Source organism: Mauremys reevesii, linkage group 1 (genome assembly GCF_016161935.1).
Source record: "Mauremys reevesii isolate NIE-2019 linkage group 1, ASM1616193v1, whole genome shotgun sequence".
NCBI classification, from domain to species: domain Eukaryota; kingdom Metazoa; phylum Chordata; order Testudines; family Geoemydidae; genus Mauremys; species Mauremys reevesii.
Window position 1 is genome coordinate 271,805,458 of NC_052623.1, and position 13,688 is coordinate 271,819,145.

At 49.7% G+C, this 13,688-nt stretch overlaps 1 protein-coding gene across 3 annotated transcripts in view; it reads left to right on the plus strand.

The window, feature by feature from the left end:
- The window catches only part of SERHL2 (serine hydrolase like 2), a 34,509-nt gene that overhangs the window by 11,669 nt on the left and 9,152 nt on the right, over window positions 1-13,688 (plus strand). The window contains exons 1-10 of one of the 3 annotated variants that reach the window (XM_039491981.1): window positions 1,113-1,204; window positions 7,037-7,098; window positions 7,781-7,930; window positions 8,024-8,137; window positions 9,765-9,806; window positions 10,971-10,990; window positions 11,223-11,297; window positions 12,722-12,805; window positions 13,049-13,161; window positions 13,532-13,611. In XM_039491981.1, coding sequence (XP_039347915.1) covers window positions 7,059-7,098; window positions 7,781-7,930; window positions 8,024-8,137; window positions 9,765-9,806; window positions 10,971-10,990; window positions 11,223-11,297; window positions 12,722-12,805; window positions 13,049-13,161; window positions 13,532-13,611 — 718 coding nt within the window. In that variant the 5' untranslated portion in view covers window positions 1,113-1,204; window positions 7,037-7,058. Of the gene's footprint in view, window positions 1-1,112; window positions 1,205-7,036; window positions 7,099-7,780; window positions 7,931-8,023; window positions 8,138-9,764; window positions 9,807-10,970; window positions 10,991-11,222; window positions 11,298-12,721; window positions 12,806-13,048; window positions 13,162-13,531; window positions 13,612-13,688 lie in introns of those variants that run through there. The other 2 variants (XM_039491987.1, XM_039491997.1) reach the window with 2 other exon arrangements.

Genomic DNA, 13,688 nt, shown 5'->3' on the forward strand with positions numbered 1-13,688 from the left:
TATAACTATTAGCGATCCCTTCTATCATACCCTGCACATAAGTGGAACGCAGCCCAGACTCACGTACCGCTTTGTTAAGTTCCCTAAGAATAGAGTACGGGATGGTGGAGTGTCGAGCTACCACCTCACCTGCCTCATTGGGAGGGTCATAAGACAGGGGAAACATCAAAGGGATTTCTCCCTCCCATTCTTCCAATAAGGGGTCCTGCCCGCCTGCCGCGCCGCAAGGGCGGCACAGACAGCACCCTGATGAAGGGACCTCTGCCCCAGGGTGTCCACCACTGGTGTAGAAGTTTTTGGTGCTAAAAAAGGGGCTGGAGGGAGCACTCGGGGATAGGCAGGAGGTGCCTCCACCGAGAGCAAGGGAGGTGCGGAGGGGGACGCCTCTTTTCGTAATCTCCCCACCGCAGCTGAACAGTGCTGCCACAACAGAATATGTTGGATCTCGGCTCGAGGTTCCCTAAACAATGCCTCTCCGATCTTTATCCAATCGGAGTGATCTAGGGAGCCTCGGTTCGAGTACCATGGGCACTTATACTCAATCACTCGGAGCAATTCCTCCAAGTGCCGTAACGATACTGCAGTACACCCGTCCTGTTTGATAAGTTTCAATAACTCTTTTGCATGATCTTTTTGCTCAATGGATAAGTCCCCCCCCATACTCACGAGGGAGCGCGTTGCGCTGTGGTGCACCAAGGCTAAGCCAGCCGATGAGTCGGGGGTCCTGTGTCTGGATCACGTCGGGGTCACCAGATGTTGTATAACCACTGGCCTAGTGTTTGCTAAGTGCTGTTAAAGAGCAGCTGCAATACACCAGAGCAACAGTGGCTGCATTTCAGCAGTGGAAGAAACACTCCCTTTCTACGCAGTGCACAGATAAGCAGGCTCCCTTCAGCACGGACAGTGCTACAGAAATGTAAGGTACAGTTATAATCACTACTGCTGGACATCAGTTTTAAAAGGGCACAGCCTCACCATCCTTAAATTGTGTACAGCAATGAGGCTACAGAGGAGAGCTGGAGAAGGGGCAGTATTAGGACCCTTTAAGCGTTGCAGCCACAGGGGGAGGATCTTCTCTGTAGTTCCGGCTGCAGCTACTAGGAAGTGGCTATCTGAGTCCTCCCCTCCTGCTCTCTGCATCAAGCCGACTCAGGACTCAGTGTGTGCAGCTGTGGCTTTGACGCAGCTGTGTGGACTCCTGGAGGTATGTGAGCAGCTGCTGCACAGGTGCCCTCGTGCCTTCTGATCTCCTTTCCCCTTGGTGTGGTTCTTACCTAGCTTCCTCCTTTTAGACATCTCCCCTTTGTACTGACTGAGTGAGGCTAGTGCTGGGGAGGGTGCCAGAGCAAAAGCCTGGCTTGTAGTTTCTGGGATAAGTGCGGGCTGGGTAGGTAGCAATGGAGTTTCCAGCTGTGCCTCAGCCCAGGGGGCCCACAGCTAAGGGGTCAGTTCATTCTCCCTGGTGCTCCCAGTCCTTGGCCTGTGTGCTGAGGCTGCAAAGGCAGGGGCCAGATGGGCAGGATGCGGAGTTTTGGTATTTGGACCCATCCTGCTGGGAATCAGAACAGATCCTACCAAAGAGCTTTTGTGAAGCAAGTTGGGATGACTTTGGCCTAATCTACATTAGAAAAGGTTTGCCACTACTATAGCTATGCCAGCAAACCCTCCTTGCACAGCCCTAGCTTATATTGATGAGAGAGTTCTTTTGCCAGGAGAGTATGCCACTGGCACTAATGAAATCAGCTCTCCTGGTAAAGTCACTTTTTGCCACTATAACTGATTCTACACTGTGAGCTTTCGTGGGTGAATACCCACTTCTTCGGATGCAAGCAGTGGAAATTTCCAGGGACAGGTGTGTATATATAAGCAAGCAAGAAGCAAGCTAGAGATAACGAGGTTAGATCAATCAGGGAGGATGGGGCCCTGTTCCAGCAGCTGAGGTGTGAAAGCCAAGGGAGGAGAAACTGGTTCTGTAATTGGCAAGCCATTCACAGTCTTTGTTTAGTCCTAAGCTGATGGTGTTAAATTTGCAGATGAACTGGAGCTCAGCAGTTTCTCTTTGAAGTCTGGTCCTAAAGTTTTTTTGTTGTAGGATGGCCACCTTAACATCTGCTATTGTGTGGCCAGGGAGGTTGAAGTGTTCTCCTACAGGTTTTTGTATATTGCCATTCCTAATGTCTGATTTGTGTCCATTTATCCTTTTCCTTAGAGACTGTCCAGTTTGGCCGATGTACATAGCAGAGGGGCATTGCTGGCATATGATGGCATATATTACATTGGTGGACGTGCAGGTGAATGAACCGGTGATGGTGTGGCTGATCTGGTTAGGTCCTGTGATGGTGTTGCTGGTGTAGATATGTGGGCAGAGTTGGCATCGAGGTTTGTTGCATGGGTTGGTTCCTGAGCTAGAGTTACTATGGTGCGGTGTGCAGTTGTTGGTGAGAATATGCTTCAGGTTGGCAGGTTGTCTGTGGGCGAGGACTGGCCTGCCACCCAAGGCCTGTGAAAGTGTGGGATCATTGTCCAGGATGGGTTGTAGATCCCTGATGATGCATTGGAGGGGTTTGAGCTGGGGACTGTATGTGATGGCCAGTGGAGTCCTGTTGGTTTCTTTCTTGGGTTTGTCTTGCAGAAGGAGGTTTCTGGGTACACATCTGGCTCTGTTGATCTGTTTCCTTATTTCCTCGTGTGGGTACTGTAGTCTTGAGAATGCTTGGTGGAGATTTTCTAGGTGTTGGTCTCTGTCTGCGGGAGCAGATACGGTTGTACCTCAGTGCTTGGCTGTAGACAATGGATCTTGTGGTGTGCCCGGGATGGAAGCTGGAGGCATGAAGGTAGGCATAGCGGTCGGTAGGTTTTCGGTATAGGGTGGTGTTAATGTGACCACCACTTATTTGCACCGTGGTGTCTAGGAAGTGGACCTCCCGTGTAGATAGGTCCAGGCTGAGGTTGATGGAGGGGTGGAAGCTGTTGAAATCATGGTGGAATTTTTCCAGAGTCTCCTTCCCATGGGTCCAGATGATGAAGATGTCATCAATGTAGCGTAGGTAGAGAAGGGACGTGAGTGGACGGGAGCTGAGGAAGCGTTGTTCCAGGTCGGCCATAAAAATATTGGCATATTGTGGGGCCATGCGGGTGCCCATAGCAGTGCCACTGATCTGGAGATATATATTGTCATTAAATTTGAAATAGTTGTGTGTGAGGATAAAGGCACAGAGCTCAGCAACCAGTTGTGCTGTGGCATCATCAGGGATACTGTTCCTGATAGCTTGTATTCCATCAGTTTGTGGGATGTTTGTGTAGAGAGCCTCTACATCCATGGTGGCTAGGATGGTGTTTTCTGGAAGGTCACCAATGCATTGTAGTTTCCTCAGGAAATCAGCGGTGTCATGGAGATAGCTGGGAGTGCTGGTAACATAGGGTCTGAGTAGAGAGTCCACATATCCAGACGGTCCTTCAGTGAGAGTTCCAATGCCAGAGATGATGGGGCGTCCAGGATTTCCGGGTTTGTGGATCTTGGGTAGTAGATAGAATAACCCTGATCGGGGTTCTAAGGGTACGTTGATTTGTTCCGGTGCTAGTGTAGGGAGTGTCCTGAGTAGATGGTGCAGTTTCTTAGTGTATTCCTCAGTGGGATCTGAGGGAAGTAGCCTGTAAAATTTGGTATTGGAGAGTTGTCTGGCGGCCTCCTTTTGGTAGTCAGACCTGTTCATGATGACAACAGCACCTCCTTTATCAGCCTCTTTGATTATAATGTCAGGATGGTTTCTGAGGCTGTGGATGGCATTGCGTTCTGCACAACTTAGGTTGTGAGGCAAGCGATGTTGTTTTTCATCCCACACACTGATGGAATACAAGCTATCAGGAACAGTATCCCTGATGATGCCACAGCACAACTGGTTGCTGAGCTCTGTGCCTTTATCCTCACACACAACTATTTCAAATTTAATGACAATATATATCTCCAGATCAGTGGCACTGCTATGGGCACCCGCATGGCCCCACAATATGCCAATATTTTTATGGCCGACCTGGAACAACGCTTCCTCAGCTCCCGTCCACTCACGCCCCTTCTCTACCTACGCTACATTGATGACATCTTCATCATCTGGACCCATGGGAAGGAGACTCTGGAAAAATTCCACCATGATTTCAACAGCTTCCACCCCTCCATCAACCTCAGCCTGGACCTATCTACACGGGAGGTCCACTTCCTAGACACCACGGTGCAAATAAGTGGTGGTCACATTAACACCACCCTATACCGAAAACCTACCGACCGCTATGCCTACCTTCATGCCTCCAGCTTCCATCCCGGCACACCACTAGATCCATTGTCTACAGCCAAGCACTGAGGTACAACCGTATCTGCTCTAACCCCGCAGACAGAGACCAACATCTAGAAAATCTCCACCAAGCATTCTCAAGACTACAGTACCCACACGAGGAAATAAGGAAACAGATCAACAGAGCCAGATGTGTACCCAGAAACCTCCTTCTGCAAGACAAACCCAAGAAAGAAACCAACAGGACTCCACTGGCCATCACATACAGTCCCCAGCTCAAACCCCTCCAACGCATCATCAGGATCTACAACCCATCCTGGACAATGATCCCACACTTTCACAGGCCTTGGGTGGCAGGCCAGTCCTCGCCCACAGACAACCTGCCAACCTGAAGCATATTCTCACCAACAACTGCACACCGCACCATAGTAACTCTAGCTCAGGAACCAACCCATGCAACAAACCTCGATGCCAACTCTGCCCACATATCTACACCAGCAACACCATCACAGGACCTAACCAGATCAGCCACACCATCACCGGTTCATTCACCTGCACGTCCACCAATGTAATATATGCCATCATATGCCAGCAATGCCCCTCTGCTATGTACATCGGCCAAACTGGACAGTCTCTAAGGAAAAGGATAAATGGACACAAATCAGACATTAGGAATGGCAATATACAAAAACCTGTAGGAGAACACTTCAACCTCCCTGGCCACACAATAGCAGATGTTAAGGTGGCCATCCTACAACAAAAAAACTTTAGGACCAGACTTCAAAGAGAAACTGCTGAGCTCCAGTTTATCTGCAAATTTAACACCATCAGCTTAGGACTAAACAAAGACTGTGAATGGCTTGCCAATTACAGAACCAGTTTCTCCTCCCTTGGCTTTCACACCTCAGCTGCTGGAACAGGGCCCCATCCTCCCTGATTGATCTAACCTCGTTATCTCTAGCTTGCTTCTTGCTTGCTTATATATACACACCTGTCCCTGGAAATTTCCACTGCTTGCATCCGAAGAAGTGGGTATTCACCCACGAAAGCTCATGCTGCAAAACTTCTGTTAGGTGCCACAGGATTCTTTGCTGCTTCTACAGAACCAGACTAACACGGCTACCCCTCTGATACTTGATTCTATACTAGGGCTTTTGTTGGAAAAGAAATGTTGTGAAAAAAATCCCACCCCTAACTGACATTGCTAGGCTGGCAAAAGTTTCTAGTACAGCCCTGGTCAAGGACACATCTAACCAGGGGCTGGAATTGGACCAACACCCTACTGCAGAGAGGCTGTGTCCCTTGTCTCAAGCTGCCTGGCTTCTTGAAACTTAAGGGCCATGTCTGCAGTGAGGGTAAACTGGCATATTTGCTTTATACCAGCAAAAGTTCCGGCCTTACGTGTCTTACTCTAGGGGCAGTTCTACACTAGGGACTTCTGTCAGCACAGCTGTTAGTCAGGGGTGTGAAGAGCTGTGATCTGACATAGCCGAGTTAGGAGAAGTCCCTAGGGTAGGTGCAGCTATGCCAGCAAAGCTGTGCCTTTCCCAGCTTGTTTCGCTCATGGGGGTGATTTTATTATACTGGTAACAGCCTTGCCAGTATAGCTACTCCCACACTAGGAGCGCTTTGCTGGTACAGTGTGTCGGTATCCCTATACCAGTAAGCTTTCCTTCTCCGCAAGAATACTATAGAATGTTTTGTTTGCTGGTAAGTGGGGCTGAACCACTCTCTGACTTCTCAGACTGAAGATATGTCTATACTATGCCAATGTAACTACGTTGGTATAGCCCACTAGCGCAGACACAGCCAACACCGACAGAAGGAGTTTCCCATCACTGTAGGAACATCACCTCCCTGGATGACATTGGCTCCATTGACAGAGGCCACCTTCTGTCAGCGTAGCTGCGTCTATCCTGCGGGTGTTGTTGGTATAGCTATGTTGGTGGGGGTGTGGTTTTTCCATACCCCCCTGACCAGTGTAGCTATGCCGAGATAACTTTTTGGTGTGGGGCCTGAGCTAAGCCTAAAAGTCCTGGGCTCCTCACGCAAGAGCAACCTCTGCTCTTATATGCTCTTGAATGGGTGGAAAGAGCAGAAAGCCTCTGTCTTCCCAGTCCACGCATAGAGCCAGGATGAGGTGGCAGCAATTGGGGGAGCAACAATGATTGGGGGATCTTGAGAGCAGAGGTAAAAGAGCCTCTGAAATGAATGGAGATTACCATGCCGAGTGAGGTAATCTGATCCCATATCCTATCTCTGACTGGCCAATACCAGCCTTGGCTCTATCAATACCCCTCAATCCTTACAGGCGCTACTCCCTGCTATTCTATTTGTGGGATTTTTTTCATGCAGCAGCTGACATCTCTCATGATCTGCAGCATCTCCTGCCATTCTGCAGAAGCAGCTGATTGAATTCAATTAAATGAGCCTTCATTGGCATGCCAAGCTATACAGATATTGCCAAGCATCCTACATTGTTCCCGGGGCATGATAATTTTGCCATGAAGGGCGTGGGGAGAGGATCTATGGTAGAGAAGCCCCTGGTGGATGATGAATAGGGAGCTGTTTCCTTGGAGATGCTAATAAATACTGTGTGAGAGGAGGAGTGTCTTCTGTGACAAGGTGGACCAGACTCTGGCAATCTGGCATCAGGTTACAGAGCGACTAAAGTGCTGAAGGAGAAAGGTCAGGGTCTGCCTCTCCTTGCTTACTGTTTCTAATAGACTGTGTTCCCCTTTTCTTCTAAGGCTCCAGGAGGTAGAAAACAAGATGCCCTCACTGCTGAAATGGTCTTCTCTGCCAGTGGCAGGTAGGTGTCTGTGTTGCTAACCAAGGGGAATCTGCTGCTGAGATCCAGGTTTGAGTCCCACTCTGGATCTTCTGTGCCTGTGGCCAGCAGGGTTAGCAGGTGCTGCGGAGCCAGGAAAGGATTGGGAGAGGGGAATTCCTTCTGTTGCTTTATTGTGAAAGCCCTCCCCTTCCTGGCAGTTAAGGAGCATCAGTGGCATGTTGCCCTGGAAGGTGCAGTCGTGCTGATGGTGCTAGCTACCAGAGAGGGCAGCTGCTAGTGACCTAGGGGTGGGGAAATCCCAAAGGAAAGGTCTCTGGGGGGTCAGCACTTACCAGAAAGAAACCCCAAAACATCTCAGCAAATAACCTCTGTGATTAAAGAGAGTAAAATCCTGGGTCCAGCTCATCACTCACTGGACAGCTGGTGAAACTGGGGGAGCTGGGATGTGGGAGGAAGAGGAGGGATGTGATTGCAAGGCCGTACATGGGGCAAGGACTAGTGAGAGGCCAGGAGCACGTGGGTCAGGCCCAGGGGTGGGGGTGGCAAACAGTTACTACATAAGCACAGGCTGGAGTTTGCTAGGTGACTAACAGCTGGCACCTGTTCTGAGCGCAATGTGATGACTCTCACAGCGCCCTAACTGAGCAATGAGGCTGCAGCGCTCGGGTGAGGTAATTTGCTGATGTATGTTGTATTTCAGGCATGGTCTCGGAGTTGAAGTTTCCAGTTCCTTGGGGCCACATTGCAGCCAAGAGCTGGGGATCCCCGCAAGGCCGTCCTGTGCTCTGTTTGCATGGCTGGCTGGACAATGCCAACACCTTCAACAGACTCATCCCATTGCTCCCTAAAGGTGGGGCAGTTCTTTTATGGTAGAGCCTCTGGTTTGCTGCTGCGGGGAGGGAGGCTGCTCTGTGACTTACTGTTGCTGCTGCCTCTCTTTCAGATTACTATTACATGGCAATGGATTTTGGGGGCCACGGCCTGTCATCCCACCGGCCTGCGGGCTTTCCTTACCACTTCCTGGACTACGTGAGCGAGATCCGCAGGGTGACAGCAGGTGAGCAGGCTGGGAGGACTCGCAGGGCAGGGAGCTTTGTGTTCCTGGCTCCACAGCCAGACAGGACTCCTCTCACACCCCTGTTCCCCCCGCCTCCCATTACCAGTTATCCTCTGCTTCCTCCTGGCCTCACCGTGATCCATACTCTGGGTAGCCCCCTAGGCCAGACTCCTTCTTGACTTTGGCTTTAGCCAGACTGAGCCCCAGGCTCCCTCAAAGAGCACTTCATCCAGAAAGTGTGCTAGGTGCAGAGAGGGGATAATGCTGCTTACCTGGGCTTCAGGCACCATGGGACCCCAGTCAGGAGCTGAGCCTTGACCACCGCAGGAGCCAGACCTCTTAGGAACCAAGGGCTTCTCCAGAGCTGCAGGTCCACCAGCACCCAAGAGCAGCACTCCAGGGCCGCCCAGAGGATTCAGGGGGCCCGAGGCAAAGCAATTTTGGGGGCCCCGTCCATAAAAAAAAAGTTGCAATACTATAGAATACTATATTCTTGTGGGGGGCCCTGTGAGGCCCGGGGCCTGGGGCAAATTGCCCCACTTGCCCCCCCCCACGCACCCCCTCTGGGGGGCCCTGCAGCACTCTGCACCCGCAGCCTGGATGAAGAGCCCAATTTCTGACTCTTTTTCCAGAGTGAGAAACATGAAACCAAGTGATAGAAATGAAACCCTGTAAGAGCAGCAGTTAGTGACCTGCTGATGTGTCCAATGGATCTGTGTGCTGCCAGGCTCATTCCTTCTTACCAACCAGCCCCCAGGCTTCAACAATCTGCGCTCTGCTCCCCCCCTCAGACCAGTGTTAGAAGAGTCTCTAAATTCTTCCTATCTAACCTTTCTCTGTGACTCATCAGTGGGTGCATGGAGTCAGTTTTTGTGCTTTACAACAGGGTCAGCCATAAACAAAAACAGGCCTGACCAGGCCTCTGCAAATCCTCCGCACCACCTGGTCCGATTTCCTGCCTGGTAATGAAACTGGAAAAGCAGCTGTCCGCTGCTCAGTACCACCATCCATCGCTCCAGAGCCAAAGGAGCGCACACCCCTTTCCTTTGAAGTGCTGCAGTGCAAACCCTGTCTTGAAGATGCCAGGGCACATTTATAGGAGCAGGATGGATGGAGCTGTAACTTCCAGGCTGATTTCCACAAACCTAAAGGGCTGTTATGAAAATGCATCATGTGATTTAGGAGCCTGGCATGCTGAATTATGCCACACGTTTTCATTAAGAGTAATAACAGTCCTTCCCCAGGATCATGGCCCCGTCTGCCCTATTCCCTATGAATGCTCCACAGCAGAGCATTCAGAGGTTCGACTTTCCTACAGTGCAGAATGCAGCCAGGCTCCTTTGTCTGACTGATGGTCCCAAGGACTTGCCCTGAATGGGAACGGCTGTGGCAGGTGAGATCTATGAGCCAGTAGGGAACTGCCTGGAACCAGCAAACAGGCAGTGAGAAGCTGAGGCAGGCGGAGGTTGGTCCCTGTAAGCCTGGCCTACTAATCCATCCTATTTCCTGATTAGGAAGCAAAACATCAGTGAAGGCTCTCTTTAGGTCCCTGTGTGTCGGGAAGGGGTGAGTGGCAACACATCACTGCTGCTGTATTTAATCCAGTGTTTTATCTGTTGCTTTTTAGCCTTGAAGTGGAGTCGATTTACTCTAATGGGCCACAGTTTGGGTAAGTGACTGTTGTCCCAGTGGCAGTTTGACACCAGCAAACATTGGTGAATGATTAACTTGCGTCACTTTCTTTTGGCAGAGAATAGACTGCAGTATTTTCTTTTCAAGTGCCAAGAACCCCAACCATTTGATGCAACTATGTGGCCCACACCCCATTCAAATTACACACAATCATCTAGCACACCTTTAAAAAGAACTGTGTCTCGGCCTCTTGAGAACAAGAAAAACAGTCCAAATGCAAAGTGGGTTTCAATCAACGCAGTGCTGTCTTCCTGAGTTGGCAGAGAGCCTGAAACATGGCTCTGTGAGATGTAATCTCCCAGAACCCTCTTACTGATCTCATCAGGACATTAACTTTAAATCCTAAGGATGACACTTTACATGTCACTAACTCTTTAGTTGCTCATCACTTTGTCAGATAGGATGGGAAATGGGGTGGGTATGGAGTCCATGGGGAATTGAGACATGCTGCAGGAAAGGAACGGCTTCCTCTCCTCCCTCCTTCTCGCTTTTGCCCTGAAGAAAGAAGGGGAGATAAGAAGGGAGGGAGGGAACACAGAGGAAAGCATGGAGGCCTAAAGGTGACCGTATTCTCCCCCTGAGTGATGCTGAATGTAACTAACAGGACTTCCTGATATCCTCACTGTTTCTACATACAGTCCATATTCTATCCTTGATTGCCATCGGTGGGAGAAATGCTGTGAATTGAGGGGATCAGGTACCCCTAAACTTATCACTTGGGCCACAGACCATAATTAAAAATGTTCCTCTCCCCAGTGGGTTTGATGCCCCAGATCTAATCTATCCCATCTGTGACCACATCTCCCTGCTCCCAAAACACTACCATTTTTGCTGGCAGCTCCCACTAGCCAGGGCTTCCTGCTGAGGCAGACTGGGTGTGATGTCTGAAGGGATCTCCCCATACAGCCAGTATCCCTGCCCTATTTCCTACAGTGCCCCTTGCTGGGACACTCACTGACCTGTGGCTTGGGATTCAAATCTCAGGTAAGATTGTTGCCTCCTTCTCCTTGTCAAGTGAGCGCTTCTAGGCCACCCCGCCAATACTCCCCAGCATCCTCTTGGTAGCTGTCACTCTGGGGAAGGGTGTTGCCCTGTACTGTGTTTACTGTATATAAGCCAAGTGTCGTCCTCTCTCTCACAGGTGGGACTGTTGCAGGAATGGTGAGTACAGCAGCCTTTATTTATGGGGTTGCCTCAGATGGAAGGGTGATGGCCCCTATAGGCTGGGGGAATTAGGGGGCAGCCTGCATGGGACAGAAACAAATTTGTGTCTAAGATGAGAGGAAGCCCCTCCCGATACAGGATGCTTAAGAGCATTGTGTATGTTCTGGGCCAGCTAATAACATAACCCTTTTCTGTTCCTCCCTCTCACAATATTTCTGCCTCATTCCAGTTCTCCTGCATTTTCCCTGAGATGGTGGATAAGCTGATCCTGGTGGAATCTTATGGCTTCTTCCCAGCTCCTCAGGTTAGATTTTTCCCTTTGGCAGACACAGAAGAGAGAGACGACAGGATAAAGAAAAAACCCTCAGAAGGCTTATTCCTTGTACTGCCACTAGGGGAGCATGTTTCTCAGTGGTCTTCCCTTCTGGAGGGCATGGACTCATTTCCAATTGCAGCGGGTAAAGGAACAAGAGGTTGAGAGACGTAAGACAACTAGAATAGTTCCCGTCTCTTCCCCAGGCACAGTGCTGGTCAGAACAGATCTAAATGAACAATAAATATCTGGAGCCACTTGGGGCTTCGGGAATTCATAGTGAAGAAACAATGCCCTTGTTTGTTATTCGTAATCATGTTCCTTAGGGTAGTACCTAAAGGCCAACCAGAAATGGGGCCTCATTGTGCTAGGCACCGGACAAACACAGTAGCAGACCATCCCAGGGCTGGATGACTCAGGTGACTGATGAGAGGGCATGAAGACTTTCATTTCTAGTTCAGTGGTTCCAATCTGATCACAGATTCAGTATTGCCAACCCCAAATGTTCAGAAATCATGAGTCACCAAAAACCATGAGGTTGGCTTTAGAATCATGAGATGATGTAAAATAATAGATTTGGTGTTTTTTATTCGCCTTCTGCTTTCTGAGCTTTTTGGCTGCACTGGGGGTCACATTTTGAAGCTTTCTCCACAGCCACAAGAGCTAGAAACTTATTTTTTCTTTAAGAACAAAGATTGAAATCTTCACATAGCCACTTGGCTCCAGGAGCTGGGGCTTTAAGGAAAGCAAGAATTATCACAAGACTCTTGACAAAACCGTGAGAGTTGGCAACATTTTTTAAACATAGTCTCTCTCTGGGTATGTCTATAGTACAGAGCCTATGTCAGCACAGCCACTTAGTGTAGGCGTAGCATACACTGACAGGAGTTTTTCTTTCCAAGTAGGAAAACCAGCTCCTTGACAATATTAGCTATGTTGACAGAAGCCCTCTTCTATCAACATAGTTGCATCCACACTGGGCGGTTTGTTGGCATAGCTATGCTAATCAGGGGTGTGGTCTTTTTCACACCCTGTAGCTTTGCCAACATCATTTTTAAGTGAAGACCAAGCCTCTGCGCACACAATCACTTGCATGCTCAAATTTCACAGTCACTTGTGCCAGGGCAGAACTTGCTTGTTCCAAACCCATTTGGACACAACAGTGAAGTGCAGGTTAATCACAAATGGGTAATCTGAAGGTGTAAATTCTCCACTTGTCTATACATGCACAAACTTGTACAGATGGGGGATATTCTGAGGCCCTTTGACAATGTCACCTTAGGGCCATTCCTTTCATGTAGGTCACCAAAATAGCCATCAGAAAGGATTTGGTGGATCTCATTCCAGTTCCTAGTGGGACAGGCGTTCATCCCACCCCAATGACCGTCACCACTAATTGGCTGTCTTGTTGGCAGGGTCAGGACAAAGGCCCAGGATTAGGTAGGCAAAGGAAGCTGAACTCCCCTCTTCCCTCTAGAGATGGGCCATCCAAGTCAGAGGTGAGATATTAAAGAACTTGTAGTATTTTGTTTGTAAGAGTAGTGGTGTCCTTGGCAATACTTTGTCCTCCCCTGAGTACCACCTCCACTGCTGTGTAGTGCTGCTGTTCACCCCTCCCCAGCATCCATGGTTGTTGTTCAGATGAGCTGTACATAGTTGGTAAAGTGCTTTGAGATCCTTGAGGGTGAAAGGTGCTATAGAAACATACAATCACTTCTGTTGCCTGCATCTCTGATTTCTAGGAAAGTGACGCATGGCTGAATTCTAAGAGGAAGATGATTGAAAGTCTCCTGAGTCTGGAGGAGAACAAGCACCAGTCCCCTAAAGTACGCAGCCCCCAAGAAGCGCTGCAGAGGTGCGTGTCCCCCCCGGCCCCATCTTTGGTCTCTGTGGGAGATGGTGCCATCTCTGCCCTTGCAGAGCTCTTGCAGTAGGTGCATGTTCTCCTGGATAGAATTAGTGGGGGCAAGAACCATGAGGTGCAGCTGACCCCTTTGTACTTTCCCCTCCCTTCAGAATCAGCAATTCATTTTCTTCCAGAATCTGAGCAGGGGCTTGTACCCCATTGCCAGCCCCCTGCCTCCTGTTGGGCTGGAATAGGTTGGCTAATGTACAAGAACTGAACTAGTTAGGTCTTTTCCCTTCCACCCCCTCTCTCTATCATCTTCTCTGTTGATGCCTTCCACCCCCCACTTCTCCAAAACCACATGCTGTCTCTTCCCCAGGCTATTACAAGCCAACAGCCACCTGACAGAGGAGAGTGGGAGGATCTTACTGCAGCGAGGAGCGACTGAGGTGCCGGGAGGTGAGGTGCCTTAGCTGCTCCGGGAAGTGATGGCCAGCTGGCTACAGAGCCATGCTGACTTTGGGCTTAAAGTGCCA